The 19,090-nt window shown below is 45.5% G+C and overlaps 1 protein-coding gene across 3 annotated transcripts in view; it reads left to right on the forward strand.

The window, feature by feature from the left end:
• Positions 1 to 19,090, forward strand: part of LOC137521030 (putative ferric-chelate reductase 1) — a 153,532-nt gene that overhangs the window by 77,866 nt on the left and 56,576 nt on the right. For all 3 annotated transcript variants that reach the window (XM_068239751.1, XM_068239752.1, XM_068239753.1), the window contains one exon: positions 11,213 to 11,408. In XM_068239751.1, the coding sequence (XP_068095852.1) occupies positions 11,213 to 11,408 (196 nt within the window). The remainder of the gene's footprint in view (positions 1 to 11,212; positions 11,409 to 19,090) is intronic.

The raw sequence follows: 19,090 nt of genomic DNA on the forward strand, positions 1-19,090 counted from the left end.
GCAACGCGTTTCGTAGGCCACGCCCACTTCATCAGGCAATCATCCGGCAGGAGTAGCGCCTCAGAGAGACTGAGACTCAGGCGCTACTCCTGCTACTGCTGAAATTCTGTTTGTCCCCACGTTTATTGCCTGATGAAGCGGGCGTGGCCTGCGAAACGTGTTGCATTTTTGGGGTACTATATAATAAATGTGATTACTATTATACAGACAGTCTTTCGTGTCTTCTTTATGGAGGTAACTCCACCGCTTCCTCCAAGCAAATTTTAAAGGTTTTATCCACTTTTACCCTGCTGGCGCCTCTGTTCTCCGTTTGCTGTACCGTGTCCACCCCTGGTGGAGGGGTGATCTACCCCTTTTCTGATCTACAGAGAGCGACTTCTTATTCCTGAGTGAGGACAGGTCTAATCTCCTCACCTGCCTATACAGTGGTTGCCTGTGTGGTAACCCACGTTTGGGAGTATACTCTTCTCACTAATTATCTTTACTATATTTATGCTGAACATACTACACTATATTGGGCTCTCGGTTTCTCTAACTTTAAACATGAGGACTACTTTATATACATGCTTGCTCCCACCATTTTTACTTTGTGATTCAGCTCTGGTATCCTTTAAAAAGTATTTTATTGGTCATTTTTGAAAATCTCTCCTGGGAGAAACTGAATAAGGGCCACAGTGAAGTTACTGCTTCAACACAAAGTATTGTGATTGACCCGAAAAGTGTGGGCATAGTTTACTACAACCTATTTGAAACCTAAAAGTTTGAGAGAGTGCCGTCCACCCAATCAGATTAACAGAATTTCCCTATGAGGTTTTCTGCTGGGTCCCCTAAAGTAGACTAGTGCCCCTACCAGTGCCCGCTTATCCATGAGAGCAGCTGTCAGGTAGGAAAGGCAGTGCTATCAATATCATGTGTGAATACAGCCTTATGCTGGAAATACACCATGAGATTTTTTTTCCTTTTTTGGCAGATAGATGGCTCGATAATTTCTGTGAGGTTTGATCTGATGTTGATCGTTTTTCTGATCGATTTCTTTATAGAAATGAATGGAAATCTATCTGAAAAAATGATCGGAAAGCATTAGGGCTAGTTCACACAGATGTCTACGCACTGTTAAACGACGGCTGTGGTGCTTGTCCCTTAGCAGCTGTCTATTCTAATGAATGGACAGCCATTGGTGCAATAGTTTAACGTTGTTTGCGCAAATGCCGCGCTCGATCCTGCATTTGACCAAGGTGCCAGACTGCTGTTCCAGAAGCAGCTCTTAAAGCAGTAGGATCAGCCATACTATGCCAGGGAAAAAAAACACATATATAAGTAGATAAATATTTGATCTACTTACATAACACATGTATTATACTGTCCACGTTTTGATTTCAGTGAATGTTATATAGTAAATTACGAGAATTCTGTTCCTGGTGGGGGCCATGTCTTTTGCCCACAGTTAAGGCTAACTCGTGATGTCATTTCTGCCCTTTTCTTTTTTTCTTGTCTCCTTCAATCGCTGAGTCGCCTCAGCCTTGCTCAAGTGAGTAGGGGATTAGGTTTCAGATAAGAAGCTGGCAGGGAAATAAAGGGAAGAGGAGGAATAGATTATAGATAAAAAGAACCCCCAGCATGCAATTCTTTGGCACGACTACTAAAGGGCCAAAGTTCCTTAAGTATGTGATAACTCCAAATCATAACAGCAGAAAAAGTTTTGAAAGTTTTGAATGCAGGCTTAGCATCTTTATCACTTAATACACTCAGACCAGTTGCTGTTGAAATTTGATTTTTATGGTGACGATACCGCTTTAAGCAATGACAAAGTGTGTTAGGGTAGATAGAGGAGAGAGTACACTCCAAATGACCAACGTAATTCAATATATTATAAACATACAAATTTTTATTGAGAACCGCTTTAAGCCCCATATACGCTCAACAGCGGTCTTTTATGCAGCACAATTATCAAACAACTTTTGTTGTGGAACAAGTTAAAACAACTAAAAAAAAAGTTGCTTGCTAATGTTCACACAACTAATAAGACGTCAATCCAACAGTTGGATTGGTGTCTTATCAGCTGTGTGAACAATAGCAAGCAACTTTTTTTTTTTTGGTTGTTTCAACTTGTTCCACAACAAAAGTTGTTTGATAATTGTGCTGCATAAAAGACCGCTGTTGAGCGTGTGTATAGGACTTTACACCTCATCACACTTGAGCTCTGGATTGTGGGTTTAGTTGTTAGTGTTTGCGCTTATTGTATGCATAGAAGAGTGAAGCAATTTTTCAGTTGTATTTTTATTTTTTCAAAGATATTTGTGGAAATTCAACTTGGGGTATGGTGGGGGTGGGGTGAGGGTCTTTTTTGTCTGATCTTTAGCCTGTAATTATATGTCCTGGGGTGCTCACAAGTGTGGTCTGTAATTTAGCTATTTTCAAAGGTTCACATTTGTGTTGTCAATGGAGACTATTGAGTATCATTCATAAACTTTTGTATGAGAGATGTGCTTACCCTTGCCTTAAATTGAGTTAATTAGGTTGGGTGAATACTGCTAGTGTCTGAATTCACCTGCATTATCTAGCTACTATTTTCATTATTTATGTACTTCCCCGTTCAATGGTTCAGCAAATCATATGTACAGCTTTTGTAAAATTGTTTATTAAAAGCTAACATATTGCACAATAACGTATGATAAATGCAGGGGGCCAGGGGCAAACACAGGATTTTCAAGGGGGATTCCTGAAAGGTGTCTCTTAGCCACATACAATATAATTTGCTAGGATATTATAGTATGACTATGGTAGGCAGGGCCATTTCTGGCCTTTTTGTCATCCCAGGCAAGAAGACATGGGCCCCCTTCCCTCCGCTATACAAACCTAAACACATATGTCAACTAAATGCTACAATATTAAGGAGGAACTTCAGCCTAAACAAACACTCTGTCTTTAAGTTGCATTAGTTATGTTAATTAAAATGGATAGGTAATCTCTTACCCACCCTGTTTTAAAAGAACAGGCAAATGTTTGTGATTTCATGGGGCAGCCATCTTTTTGGTTGAAAGAAGGTGATTGGGAGCATGAATGCTAGGTACACACCATACCATTTTCTGTTAGATTTTCTCTTAGATTTACCTACAACATGGAAAAAAGCTATCTGGCAGGTAAATCTAACAGAAGAATCTAACAGAAAATTGTATGGTGTGTACCTAAAATACACCGTTCCAACTGTCCTGTGTCCTGATCACCCCTCCCAGTTGCCAGGCAACGAGAACAACATAGGAAATCCCATCATGCTTTGCACAAAATTAGGGGGAAAATGTCTGGGCAGTTTTCTTTGATTAGGCGGAGCTTAGCTAAAAATGAGGCTTAAGTAAGAAAAATCAAATTTCTGATACTGTGAAACTGTTAACCACTTAATGACAAGCTGACTTATAAAAAATGTCCTGCTAGAGCCTCTTAACGGCTCCAGGACGTTTCTATAAGTCAAACAGTGCTGCTGCCGCTGTGCACGCGCTCCCGCGCCTGCACGTGCATTCCTGTGTGGTGCACGTGAAAATAGTGAAAAAAAAAACCTAAAAGAATACACCTTTATTTCCAAATAATATATTGTCACCATACTTTGTACTAGGGACATAATTAAAATCTTGTGATAATTTGGACAAATAGGCAGATAAAATGTGTGGGTTTTATGCACAGTAGCAGTGTTTATATTAAAACTATTGGAGAAATATTGTATTTCATTTTTTCCTTGTTTTCTGTTTTAAATGCATAGAAAATAAAGTAATTACTGAAAACAAATATCAACCCCAAAAAGCCCAATCGGTGGTGAAAAAAACAAGATATAGATCATTTCATTGTGATTAGTAGTGATTAAGCTATTGGCAAATGAAAGGGATGAGCACTGAAAGGTGAAAATCGCTCTTGTCAGTTAGGGTAAAAAACGCTTTGGGGTGAAGTGGTTAAAGAAACACCAAGCCTTTTCAGTGCTGCTGAGTAGATTTTTACTCTGGATGCTCACTTTAAAATTCAGCATTTGGTATATTTTCCATGTACTTTTTATTTGAATTGGACCCATCAAATGCATTTCCTGCCATTTTAAAATGACTCAGTACTAAACCGTATAGAATTTGTAATGATGATTATTATATTTCATCAACTAAGGCCTAGCTCACACTACAAAACGCAGTCCCTACGTGCTTAGTGATTGCAGTCTTGCAAAGCAATCTAGCGCTGGATCGGGCTGGCTCAGGATAAGAGAAGCCTCATTAGGATCCAGAGGTATCGGTTCTTGTTTTTTTCTACACTTTCCCTTTTTTGGGGGGCGGGGGGGTGATTTAGTGGTAAGATTGTTTCCTCATAAACCAAGAAGTTCATTGTGTCTCTTCTGCTATAGATACTTCATGATTATTATTTAGTATTTATATAATGCCGAAATCTTCTGTAGCGCTGTACAGAGTATATTGTCTTGTCACTTAACTGTCCCTATTAGGGGCTCACAATCTAATCCCTACTACAGTTATAAATTCATTTGTGCATCGTGTAGCGTATGTATCGGTAGTCCAGGGCCATTTTAGGGGAAGGCCAATTAACTTATCTGTATGTTTTTGGGATGTGGGAGAAAATCCATGCAGACACATGGAGAACATACAAACTCCATACAGTGATGGGATTTGAATCAGAGATCCAGCGCTGCAGGGCGAGAGTGCTTACAATCACGCCACCGTGCTGCGAAATAAACACATTTGTAAAACCATACCTCACATCTTCCTGGGACGAGAAACGAGGATAGTTATGGGAAGAAGACACCCCACCACATCACCAGTCACTCTTAGTCACGCCCCTTCCTTACCATCAGTCACACCTTTCTCACGCGTTCCTAGCCCCAAAGATCAGTGGCACGTGCCCTGGATCTATTCTGGGGTGCCCCGGATGTCCCCCAGGCAGAGTCAGTCAGTGGACGGCAGTACTGTCACCTCCGGCCTCTTGGTCTCCAGATTCTCCTATTCCGGCTTCCCCCTAGTGAGAATTAATCAGACATTAGAGCACCTAGCATCTGATTCTTGGATGATAGGGGGAGAATCACCAGCTACAAAAGATGTAATCACCAGCAGATAGAGATCAGTAGTTTCTCCTGCTGTGTAAAGGTGGCCATACACTGGCCCGATTTGCGCCCGTTTCGACAGCAGATTCAATCACTGGGATCGAATCTGCTGCCAATCGTTCACGCTACACGGCGAATTTCGATCCATTCCGTCCGATCGCGGCGTGCGGAAAATAACCGTCGATCGCCCGCGGGTAAAGAGCGCATCGCTAGCGGCGTTCGAGAGCCCGACGCAATAGAGCCGCATACATTACCTGCTCCGCCGGCGCAACTCCCGGGTCTCCGCTCTGGTCTGGTCTCCGGCATGCTTCCCTTCTTCCTGTCCCGACAGGAAGTTTAAACAGTAGAGGGCGCTCTACTGTTTAAACTTCCCCCAGACAGGAAGAAGGGAAGCATGCCGGAGACCAGAGCGGAGACGGAGAAGAAGAGCGGTGACCGGGGGCAGTCGTACCAGCGGAGCAGGTAATGTATGCGGGCGGAGGGAGCGACGGCAGCACCACCACAACAGATTATCGGTTTCAGGCTGAAATCGGTTCACAATCTGTTTGCAGTAAAAGTAGCCATACGATCCCTCTCTGATCAGATTCGATCAGATAGGGATCTGTCTGTTGGTCGAATCTGATGGCAAATCGACCAGTGTATGGCTACCTTTACTCTGCTGGGGAGGAGGAACAGTGAGGACACACACAAAGATGCATGCTACCTATGGAGGCTCCAGGCAACACAGCTTCCAGCATGTCACCACAACACCCAACATGTCCCATAGAGGCACCACGGCACCCAGCATGGCACCACAGCACCCAGAATGGCACCACACAGCACCTAGCACTTACCATGCCCCCATACAGGAACCAAAGCACTCAGCATGCCCCATAGAGGCACCACAGCACCCAGGATGCCCCCTTTGGGTCATGACAGCTCCCAGGATGTCACCATAAAGGCATCATAGCTCCAAGCATACCCCCATACAGTTGTGGAGCCTCATTGGGGCATGCTGGGAGCTGTGGTGCATCAATGGGGCGTATGCTGGGTGTTGTGATGCCTCTATGAGGGCATGATGGGTGCTGTGGTGTCATGCTGGGCGCTTTGATGCCTTTATGGGGGCATGCAGGGAGCTATGGTTTTTCTACGGGGGCATGCTGGGAGTTGTGGTGCCTAAATGAGGGGTCATGGGAGGGGGTCACCTAAAAGTTCCGGGGATGCTATGGAGGGACTGCCAGACAACCTGGCAGCAGGACAGCCCATCCAGCAGAAAGCCGGACCAGCCAGCACAGAAACCAGGTAACTCTGCCTATTTAAAGCTAATGTAACCCCACCTAAAATAAAGAAAAGTCAGATACTCACCTAAAGAGAGGGATGGGTCTGAGTCCTATTGAGCCTATCCTCTCCCGATGCCCGGTGGATCCTCCGTGCAAATCTGCTGCCGCGGGGACTTCGGAAGTCGGGCTCCCGAAGACCGGCGGCTCCATACTGCGCACGCGCGAGTGCGTCATAGACACACGCAAGTGCGTCAGAGGGCACTTGCGCATGCGCAGTATGCATCGGCCCGTCTTCGGGAGCCCGAGTGCTCCCGAAGACTTCTGAAACCTCTCTTCGGCTGCGGAAGTGACAGTATTTGACCGAAACGGTTGAATACTGCTACGGGGGATCCTGAGCTGGACGGGGCACCGGGAGAGGAGAGGGAAGTCTCAATAGGACAGAGCCTTCCCTCTCCTTAGGTGAGTATCTGACTTTTTTATTTTTTTAGGTCGGTTCCCATTAGCTTTAAGTGATGTGCTTTGTTTTTTTTTTTTTTTTTATGGAGAGGAGGGCTTTATGCAACATTTTGCTGGGTAGGCATACTTAGAAGGCTGTTACGTTCATATAAATTTGTCTCCACCCATGACCACGTCAACATTCTGGAGCATGGCCGCACCCATTTTTCAGCTGGAGTGCTCAAAAGAGCCCTGGAACTCTTAGGGTCCTAGCAACGCCCTAGCTCACCGCTCCAGTGAGGCACATCACTATGAAGAATACATGACAAAAACACCTTATAAACCACTCTTCCTTTATTTTCCTTTGTTTTAGCATTTGAAGAGAAGTAAGATCTTTCATTTAGAGATGGGAAATAAAATGTAGCACTTAAAGTTTTTACATTTTTTATAGATCTTTTACATCCAGCCAAAAAGAGGAAAGGATGGGTTTGTTTTCAAAACGGGACAGTTGCGAGCTGTATAAAACCATAGGGCTTGGTTCACTCCACTGCCAGACCATTTCCCAGAGTGGACAGCACCGAACTATTAGACATAGAGAACAAACCCGCACTTGTGGGCCCACTCACTTTTCACCATAGCTTGGTTTATCTTTTGCATTTGGAAGGCATGTGTGAGGGAACGCGGAAAAGCCACCGCGTGTGTTACTGAGGAGGCGGCTGATTCCGCGTCCAATGCGGTGGTTTGCACGCGGAAGCGTGTGTCTGGTAGCAGGGCAGAACGCGGAAAAGCCGCCGCATGCAACAACAGTAAGGCGGCTGGTTCCGCGTCCAGCGCGGTGGTTTGCACGCGGCAGCGTGTGTCTGGTGTGGCTGAGTCTGTTAGTGCGCACAGGCTTAGGAGAGGCAGAATTCTTATACTGGGCAGAGAGAGTCAGCTGATCACGCCGATCAGCTGACTCCAGAGCAGGATACTATTGGTTGATCAATTAGGGGTGGTGCTGGAGAGTACTACTCCATATATAGTTACTGCTGGCCAGTTGCAAGTTGTCTGCCGTTGCGAACACTACGTGGAAGCACTCAGACCTTAGTCAGATCCAACAGTGTGTTTGAACCAGGTGGACCTGGGAATTCACACTGAGCCAGATTACTTGAACTGTTGTTCTGTTTATGCTTAAGCTAGTTCCAGGGTGTAGAGACCAAGGACCTCACACCCAGACTAGGGAACTGTATTATCATTTGTGTTATACTCCAGACTAGTTCCAGGGTGCTGAGACCACGGACCTCGCACCCAAGACTAGGGAACTTGTGCATTCATTTTGTTATACATCAGACTAGTTCCAGGGTGGAGAGACCACGGACCTCACACCCAGACTAGGCATTGTTTTGATATCTGTTATGACTTATTGCTTTCTTGACTACTCCTCTGTCCTCTGATTCGGTACCTCGCATATCTGATACTCCGTTGCCAGACCCTGCTTGCCTTGGATACCGAATCAGCCTTCTGTCTTTGTACTTTATCTGTCCGTGTGTTACCGACCAGGCGTGTCCGACCTCGAGAGCTATCTCTCCACTTAAGAGATAGTCTCCAGATCAGGAGTGACATCCACCTTCAGGTGTCGCTCACTCTCTGGCCCTTCCTGTCTCCAGCCTGACTCCACCCCTTGGAGAGTCTCTGGCTGCTGGAAGGTTCCTGTGCTCTCAGAGCAGTGTTCCTTTACTGCCTAATCTCACCTGCCCAGCAGGTGCATTACTCAAAGTACTACTGTTACACCAAACACTTACATACTGTAAGGCTTGGTGGTGTATTCTCCACAGTCAGCATGCAACGCATGAGCTGGCGTGGAGGAGGTACACACACCAGCACAAGGAAACAGGCTATCCCTAGTATAGTGGAGGGGAGGACTGACTCCAATAGGAGATTGTGGCGCACAGAGCCGGTGCAGATCTGACAGCCACAAACAATGCTTTCGTTATAACGTCTCAGCGCAAAGTAGCGCTGAGCGCATAAACCAGAACTGAGGAGATCAGGACAGGTAGACAGAATGAACGCTTGCTAGCTAGCGGCTACTTAGCGACAGCAAGCGTCCAAAACAAGACAGACTGGAATGAGGCAGCCAATGCGATTGCAGCGATGGCGTGCCTCACAAAGACAGGACAGGATAGTCAGGAAATAGCAGGATCAAGATAGATGAACGTAACACAGACAAATATACAATAAGTATGTTTTCCTAGCGTATTACAATTACAGCTATCAATGAAACTATTTGTAACGTCTGACTAACATATGTATATATCGGCAATGAACCGATATATGACATAAGCAGGAACGCTGACTAGGACTGGAGTAATACAGGGAACAGGACTCAGAAGGATTCGCTATCTCTTCGCAGAGATGAACGCAATCCACAAACGGTAACAGAACAGGATTCAGAAGGATTCGTTATCTCTTCGCAGAGATGAACGCAATCCACAAACGGTAACAGGACAGGATTCAGAAGGATTCGTTATCTCCTCGCAGAGATGAACGCAATCCATGAACAGGACCAGGAGCAGGGTAACTACCTCAGCACGGGTGGTCACGGTACGCGCAACCTACCAAAACGTGCTGGAAAGCTGACTAACTGCACACAGGATATAAACAGTTCGTGTACGTATACATCAGCGACACTGATGTATCAACGTAACACGAATACAAGGAAAATAATAAACGTGCTGGTATGCATATATATTGGCAATGAACCAACATATGATGCAAAGACCAGCAAAGTATCTTTAGAACAAGAAACACGATCGGGGGCTGAAGCGACAGCAAGACAGGCTAAAACTGAAGCTATGAAAAACCCAAGGAAACCCTGCAGGAAGCAGATCTTTATACTGAGGTCATCCAATGGGAGCAGACATGCAGATTCCCACACAGGTGAATGATAATCAGTCACAAGCTGACAGCAGGGAAAGACAGACAAAGCTATGCAGCTTGCATGGAAAGACATCAGAACTGCCTGAGCTGCAGCACTACTATTTCCAGCAACACCTGCTGCAGCAGCGATCATTACACATACCCTTAGGTGTCCAGAGGTTAGTAATATATCTGTATTATCGGTGATTCTGCAGATCATCAATAATCAGGTATATATCTGCATTCTTGGTGATACTGCAGATCACCAATAATCAGATTCTCTCTGCGTGCTGACACCAATCGTTACAGCATGCATACACTTCTGAGTGCAGCAGACACTGCAGTGGGGCTTTGAAGCAGCACAGTGTATCCAGCTTATCCATATTATTATTCAAATACTCTACAACTCCAGGGGTCCTAATGTGACCTGAGTCTTGGCATTAACTATTTTTGTTTGTTTGTTAAATATGTTTGCTAATACAGTAGCTGTGTTTTTGTTCAGGCCATATGTTTGTGTCCTGACTTGTTTGAAGCCCAGCATTTTTTGGGTCATATGTTTGCCTCCTGCTGTCTTTCTCTTCGCAAAATATTGTTACAGAAAATAATTTAAAAATGAAAGTAGACTCCCATTTATCCTGAGTCAGTTTTTCACATTGTAAGGGTAGTTCATATAATTATCATGTGACAAAAATTAAACTTGTAATCTTAAACGATGTCTGGGCTTTCATAAAAAATGACATTGAATTGTTGTTTTTTTAGAAGGCTATTATAAACCAGCTTCTAAGTGCACAGGAATGTAGAATGCAGGAGAAACAGATATTAATTAGTAGAACTCATGACTAATGGATCTTTTGGCTACTACATACCAAGAATAACAAACAAGTTTTTACAACTTCCTTTCCAGACACAGTATGTTACTAGAACACACTGCCACCCTTTGGTTACAGCTGGTAATGCATGGATATACACATAATAGACTGCTGTTGCTAATTGCATATTCCAACAACCCAACCCAACAACTGCCACTTATGTCAATCCCATTTGAGACCGAAAATCAAATGGAAAATCCATGAGTATATGGCCACCTCCTAGATTTCAGCAAAAATCTTGTACACTATTGACTGAGCTCCCAAAGCTATGGTAACCTTGATTACATACATCTGCCTTGCTCTCAAAACTTTTTAATAGCTAAAGGAATGGAGATGAAGGATCAATATTAGATGGATTGAAAACCTAGATTAACATGTCCTTATGTTTTTATTATTGGATTCAATTTTCATATTAAATCTAATGTCTGCTCTGTTAAGAACATCTTAGTGTATCAAGTGAATAATTTTAGCTCAGCATTGGCAAGCATATCGTAGAAGTTGTCCATTTCTCCACAGTGGCATTGTGAATGTTTCTATCATGATGCGTTGAATTTTAATGTTTTATGGTGTTTAGGCAATTCTACAAAATGTGGTGCATGCATATATCTTCATATCAGACTGTCATGAACAGTAAGATAGAATTTATGAACTCACTGGATCTTTTTATGTTCTAGATGACTAGGGCGGCAGCTGTCCTTCTCCTCTGTCTTCTAAGCTACATTACTCCACCTGTAAATGGTTACCCAGATGGTTTGGTGACAGTGGCCTGCGATTCAATGAAGCCTCAACATGGCCATGAGCCACAGACTGAGATCATTCATAATATAACTGTGGATAAGACCACCTTTAAGCCAGGAGACCGCATCAAAGGTAACAAAGCCATACCAGATTCCAGATATTACTGTAGAAATGTGTGCATTTTAACCTAAAAGCCTACTATCGTGAAATTGTTAATTTTAAAAACGCAAACTTATAAGATATGCATCAAATTTTACTTTTTATCTATGTCACTCTCTCACAGTAGGTACTCAATATCTGACAAATCTGACCTTTGTATATCTTCACACAGGGATGTTTACAAATTGGTCTTGTATTTTTCCAACCATTCTAGGGACACAGCTTGGAAGATGAGACTAGGCTTTGTTCCTGAGGAAACACTGAAATAAACCATTAAGGCTGGTTTCACACTTGTGTGGTGATTCCATGACATGGCAGCCTGCCATGGGATCACCGCACCAATTAGTAGTTCATATGACTTTGTGGCCGAGTGCGCCGACATTGTGACACACTCCCTGCTGGGGAGGAAGTACAGCACTGGGATTCCCGTTGGTCCTCGCATGCGCGCATCACTGCGGTCCATCATTCATACTACGTTGCTATAGACTTGCATTATTGTATAATCTGTGCAGTAGGCACTGATCATGCAGTAACGCACAGATGACATTGCGACAGGATTGCAATGATTTGACTACCTCTTGCACTGTGCAATGCATTGTGTAAGTATGTATGTAAGTCTCCATAGACTTTTATTGCGCTTGTGACTGGGAAGCATCCCACATGGTGATGTAAAGCAGGATGTGTGAAGGGGCCCTGAAAGTCCGCACATCATCCTCTCAACCCAATCTTCTAGTGTTTCCGGCCAGCTTGGAGACACGGTGGAAGAGTCAACCGGTTTCTGTTTTTAAGTGCCTCACTGGGGATGCATATGCTCTTTCTACTTCCAGTAGTACTCAGGGAGTTTTTGTTGGTGCATATAGACATATTTTGCAAGATGAAGAAGAAATTATTTCAGAGGGAGCCTAAGCCAGGAGTCATTCTCAGAGATGGTAGAGGAGTGTGGACACCTTGCCCCTACCATGGAGGCATCCCGTAGTTTATGCCTTTCCCCCACTATGCTAGATAACAAGAACCTTGGAAAAAGTCCAGAGAGGATCAGGTAGACATGATCTTGATTACTCCATGTTGGCCCAAACAATGATTTACAGATTATTATTTTTTTCCTGAGAGCAGAAGGCTGTTTTTAAGGGGGGAGGGGCAGACCACAGACTATTTTTAATCAAGGGTGAACATGAAGTGTTACATTTGTTTTGCTTGCTCTGACCTTCAACACAATTCATTGGCGATAGACTCTTTCTTGATAACGTGGTTTTTTTATCAAGTTCATACTCTTCCACCTGTAATGGCCATTCCAAAAGTATTAAACAAAATTGTACAGGACTCGTCTAAACAAGCTTCGTTAACACCTTTTTGGCCTGTCATACTCACCGCTTGAGATCACGCTGGCGTCTGGCTACGCGCGCAAGAGTTCTCGCGGTACTTTAGCGCTGGCTGTGATTACGTGTGTATGCCCGTGACGCGTAATTACGTACGGGTGCGCACGCGGAAAACGGTCAGCGCATGCGTAAAGACATGCGTCCATAGACGGAAGGTATCATGATGGATCCCCAGAAGGTTACGGCAATCCTTGAATGGCCAGTTCCTTCAGATCGACGAGCAGTTCAACGATTTATTGGCTTTGTCAATTTTTACAGGAAGTTTATAAAGAACTTTTCTAAGACTGTAGCACTCAACTCACTAGGGTGCATCAACCTGTTCATTGGACTCCAGAGGCTCAGTCAGCCTTCGAAGCTCTCAAGTCTCTCTTCACATCAGCTCCCATCTTGAAACATGCTGATCCTACCAAACAATTCATTGTTGAAGTTGATGCTTCGGAGATTGCCATTGGTGCCATCTTGTCTCAGGATTCGGGCCTAAGGTAATACTCCATCCAATTGCCTTCTTCTCCAGGAATCTCACCTCTGCTGAATGAAATTTTGATGGGACAGATCGGAAACTTCTTGCTATCAAGGCTGCTTTAGAGGAATGGCGTTATCTGCTTGAAGGTGCTGAGCAACCGTTCCTGATTTTCACGGATCATAAGAATCTTGAGTACCTGCTTACTGCAAAGATACCATACTCTCAGCCCAACATTTTCTGCTAATTCAGTCTGGACTCATGGATCAAATTAAACCAGCTTCCGTAGTGTCTTCACTCCCAGAATCTTCCACTAATCTGAAATCTCCAGTGTAACAAATGGTGTCAGCTAAAGACAGTATTCTGATTATGTGGTGATCTGCAGAATCACCAATAATGCAGATACTATACCTGATTATATGGTGATCTGCAGAATCGCCTATAATGCAAGTATAGTGAAACGGGTAGGTGTGATAGCTTTAATGCACAGTGGTGTTTTGGTGCAACAGTAAGTACTGCAATAATACAGAAGTACCTTACCAGAGGAGCTGGTGGGCACCGGCAGTACAGAGAGCTCCTCACCAGTGACAAGGGCTCACTGGTGAGAGTAGAATGGTCAGACAAATCGAGTTGGCAACAGACAGGCAGATCAGGTACAAATTCGGAAGGCAGAGACAGGAAGATAAACAGGCAGAGTCGGCAACTAGATCAGATGGGCAAAAGTACAGAAGCGTGGAGCAAAAGAATAGTCAGATTGAGCCAGAGTCATACACAAGAAAATCAATACAGTCTTCAATATTATAATTACAGCTATCAAAGGTCTGAGCGCTAACACAAGGTATAAGCAACAGCAGACAAGTTTTGAGTGACTCCTCGGCGCTTATGAAGCCAAGGAGACCCAGAGGCACGCCCCCAGTGTCCGGCCAATCAGGAGCGGTGGATGCGTCCTCCGACGTCAGCCAACCCATAGGTCAGCTGATGTGCCTCTTCCCCGCATAAAGGTCGCGGCGGTGCACGCACGCGCTAATGCGACCTTGTGGGCTGCACTGAGACCCGTCCTCGGCGTGCTAGACGCCCGAGGTACGGGAGTATCGCTAGGCTGGGAGCCAGAGGCAGCTGCGGTGGCAGCGCTGTTCACCGCAGCTGCCTCAATGGAATTTATTACATCCAGGAAGGAGTTTATCGTTTTTAAGGAAAAGTGTATGTACCCTCTGATCTTTGCAGCTCTGTGTAACAGATTTGTCCATGATAACAGACTGGCTTCAGAAGAAGTAAGACGCTTGACCTCCAAAGAGATTTCTGGTGGCCAGAATTAGTAAGACTGTAATCATTTTGTTCCTGTGAGACCTGTGCTCGGTCTAAGAGTTCAAGATCCAAGCCTTGGGGACTTCTCAATCCTCTCCCAGTACCAGAGCGTCCATGGGATAAGATTGCCTTAAATTTCATCGTAGAGTTACCTCCTTCTGACGGTTACAGTTAGTGGTGGTGGATCGCTTCACCAAGATGGCACCCTTCATTCCGCTGAAGGGTGTGCCATCAGCTGCCGTGACTGCAGAAGTCTTCCTTAAAGAAATTGGTAAACTTCATGGTTTACCTTCAGAGATTGTGTCTGACAGAGGGGTACAGTTTACCTACAAATTCTGGAAAGAACTTACAGTTTCTCTATCTTCTGGTTACCATCCACAATCTAATGGACAGACGGATAGGACCAATCAGAAACTCGAACAGTACTTACATTGTTTTTCCTCTTCCATAATGACTGGTCTTCTCTATTAGCAACTGCCGAGTTTGCCTACAATAACACTATTCATTCAGCTACTAATCTATCTCCATGTTTTGCAAATTATGCCTATCATCCTACATTTCTACCTGGAATTGTAGTGGAGTCATCCATGCCTACTGTAGAAGAAAGAGTCACTTTCCTACAAGATAATTACAAGAAATTGCAAGAATTATTAAATAAGGCACAAGCTAAGGGAAAGGTGTTTGCTGATCGTCACCGTAGGGACAGTCCTAATTTAATGCCTGGTGACCTAGTATGGCATTCTACACAGAATCTCAGACTTTGTTGCCCTTCTAAGAAGCTTGGTCCTAGATTCATTGGCCTTTTCCCAATAGAGAAAGTAGTCAATCCAGTAGCTTACAGGTTAACGTTACCCAGTTCTCTCAAAGTGTACCCTGTTTTCCATGTGTCTAATCTCAAGAGGGTTGTTCCTAGTCAGTTCCCTTCAAGGTCTACACCTCTTACTCATCCTGTTCTTCTTGAAGGTTTTGAGGAATAAGAGGTGGAGTAGATTCTGGATAGCCGTCGCAGAGGAAGATCACTCCAGTACTTGATCAAATGGAAGGGTTTTGGGGTGTAGGAAAATTCCTGGGAACCCTCTTTGTTCATGCTCCCCGACTTGTTAGACTGTTTCATCACAATTTTCCTGACAAACCAGCTCCAGTAGGCGTCCAGAGGCCACCTTTAGGGGGGGCAATGTCATACTCGCTGTATGAGATCACGGTGGCGTCTGGCTACGCGCGCGTGAGTTCTCGCGGTACTTTAGCACTGGCTGGGCGTGATTACGCATGTATGCCCGTTTTTCGCGTGCGCACCCGTATGTAATTACACCTCACGTGCAATTACATACGGATGCGCACGCGGAAAACTGTCTGCGCATTCGTAAAGACATGCGTCCGAGGATGCGTGGCATGTTAGTGGCGCCATTTTCAATTGAAGAGGGTATATAAGGCCTGCTCTCCCCTCTGGCAAATGCTGTTTGTTCTGACAGCTTGGGCTAAGCCAGTTAGGCGAGACCCGTTGCTTCTGCTCTACTACTTGTTGTTGTTCTCGGTATTGACCCTTGGCTACGTGACCCAAACTACTCCTGTTTGCTGCCCTTCCTGACCCCGGCTCCGTTACCTGGTTTTCCCTCGTCTGCTGCCTGCCCAGGCTCCGTGTGACTACGATCCAGCTTTAAGGACTTTCAGATTGCAGCGTCGCCATTTCTCCAACTCGCTGTTAGGGTCTCCTTGAGCGTAACCTGGTGGGCACTAGGCAGCGAAGTCCAGCGTCTCCACTAGGGGGGGCGCTGGTGAAGACCCGTGGTCAATTAGACCGTACGCTCTTGGAGGTTCCTCGCCTCAGTGGGAAGGTCAATAGGTCCTGCGTTGCCCTAACATGGCCAAAGAGACTGTTTTCACTTCTGAAAGATTGAGGGTGCTTTAATACCAGATCTTCTGTTGGAAGGCCCCCGCAGTCAGGGCCAGTCTTAGTGTCACGATTGTGGAACTTTCCCCGTGATCAGCGCACAACGCGTGCGCTGACACAGCGGAGATCCTCCACAAGCGTATAATTTGCAGGAACCCAGCAAAAGGTGCTATGCACCTGTAGAGGGAAATTCCTGTCGGCAGATGGCGCTGGGGAGTGCAGAGGAACCAATCCTCTGTACCTCCACAAGTGCCAGACAGGAATTGTACGAAGCGCAGAACGCAATCGCAAAAGAGGCGATTGCGAATGAGATTGAGCAAAAGGTATAGGTTGTATGTGTGTGCGCCAATCCAGTCGCCACTCCGCGACCGCGCACACACAACAGCAGATACGAAATAGGAACGCGATCGCGAGAGGTGCGATCGCGAAACGTGACACAAGGCAGAACAGAATAGAATACGAGGGTAGCAAAGGCACAGCAAATACAATAAGGAGATACGGAAAATAACAACCGCTAGCTAACCGCGAACACCGCACTCATTCGCAACAGTGCACGCGGTTATGTGCGATCTCCACGTGATAAGCACAATAGAGACAAGCACGCCTAACTAACCATAAACAGACAAACATGAAACAGGGGACGCGAGCGCTTGCTTAACGGTTACCTCACCGAGCCTGTAGCAAGCGCAGCGGACAAGACAGACACACGAAAAACAAGAACTAGGCAGGAAGGATCCACCGCTCTTCCGCCAGAGCAAGTGTGATCCAAGCAGGAACACAGATCAGAAAGATCCACAGCCGCTAACGCTAGCGGCTAGTGCGATCTCAGCAAGACAGAACGATTCGCTATCAACCGCCGTTGGTGACAGCGCAATCGCGACCGACAAGACAGAACAGAAGGATCCCCAGCGCTCGCACAAAGTAGCTAGCGCGATCCCAGGAAACAGAACAGAAGGATCCCCAGCGCTAGCACAAAGTAGCTAGCGCGATCCCAGGAAACAGAACAGAAGAGATAGCTGGCAGCAACCGCTGCACCAGCTATACTCCAAGAACATAGATCAGAACCATTTCCTGTCAACCACCATAGGGACAGGACAATGGCAAACAGGCAAGACAAGACAGAACAGGCAATACAGATAATACAACCTGACTGGGCTAGAAGGGGAGCCTAAAGCAACCCCCAGGAATTAACTATACTAGATAGCAATGGCTGACACTCCAGCAGTGTCCATCAGGAACTGAGCATGGAAGGGAAATGACCAGCAAAGCATTGTGGGAAAGACATAGTACTTATAGTACAAGCCTCCAATGAATGTGGCCAGGCAATTTGCATGACAACGTATGCAAATTCCTCTGCAAGCACAAGCTGCAAAACTGACAGAAACTCTTCTTTCCAGAGTCCTGCAGCATGCAAACTTACACAATGGTCAAAGGGCTGCCTGTCTGCACAGGCAGCTGAGCAAATCATCACACTTAGGTTTCAAAACGCCTTGATCAATACTAGATTTTGCATCACACCAGGTCATTAAATGACAGACAACTGAGGGAAAAAATGAGCACAGGTGCATAGGCACTAAATAGTGGTGAGAGATTTAAGTGCACCGAGAGGGGCTTATTGAGAGTTGAAGGGGAAATAGTGATACTGTTGAGACGTCTGGTGGATAGATGGGGAGAAAAAGGAAATACTAAGGGTCGGGGGGGGGGGGAGTGAGGATTCTTGGGGGTTTATGGGAAGAGCAAAATGGACTTATTGAGAGTCTGAAGTGGAAAGAGTTTTGCTATCCAAGACGCTGGGGGTGTATATGGGCTTAGGGGGCTTACTAAGGGTGCTAAAGGGTACATGGGGGGGGGGGGGGGGGCAGCTAAACTGAGGATGCTAAGGGGAGAGAAGGGCTAACTAAAGATTCTGGGGAAGATAGAGGTGTGTGTGTGTGTGTGTGTGTGTGTGTGTGTGTGTGTGTGTGTGTGTGTGTGTGTGTGTGTGTGTGTGTGTGTGTGTGTGTGTGTGTGTGTGTGTGTGTGTGTGTGTGTGTGTGTGTGTGTGTGTGTGTGTGTGTGTGTGTGTGTGTGTGTGTGTGTGTGTGTGTGTGTGTGTGTGTGTGTGTGTGTGTGTGTGTGTGTGTGTGTGTGTGTGTGTGTGTGTGTGTGTGTGTGTGTGTGTGTGTGTGTGTGTGTGTGTGTGTGTGTGTGTGTGTGTGTGTGTGTGTGTGTGTGTGTGTGTGTGTGTGTGTGTGTGTGTGTGTGTGTGTGTGTGTGTGTGTGTGTTATTGAGGGTGTTGGGGGAGAGAGAGGCTAACTAAGGGTGCTGAGGGGAGTATGGGGGGGGAGGGGGCTTACAGAGGGTGCTGGAGAGAGAGGGGCTTAGTGAGGATGTTAAGGTGGTTGATAAAGGGCAGTGAGCAGAACGTAATTAACCTCTCAGGTCCCTCTCTCTGCTAGTCTGTCTAAATGTGCTCCATCTGTTGCAGCATCCCTATCCTCTCCCCTTTCTTTCCTGCTGTGCTGGGGAGAGAATCACTGGCTACACAAGGGCTAGGAGTTTTGTGTGATCTGAGGGGCGGAGCTTCACACCTCAAAATTAAAGTTCACCTGAACTGGGAGGAATATGGAGGCTGACGTTTTATTT

This window comes from Hyperolius riggenbachi, chromosome 6 (genome assembly GCF_040937935.1).
Source record: "Hyperolius riggenbachi isolate aHypRig1 chromosome 6, aHypRig1.pri, whole genome shotgun sequence".
Lineage (NCBI taxonomy): Eukaryota > Metazoa > Chordata > Amphibia > Anura > Hyperoliidae > Hyperolius > Hyperolius riggenbachi.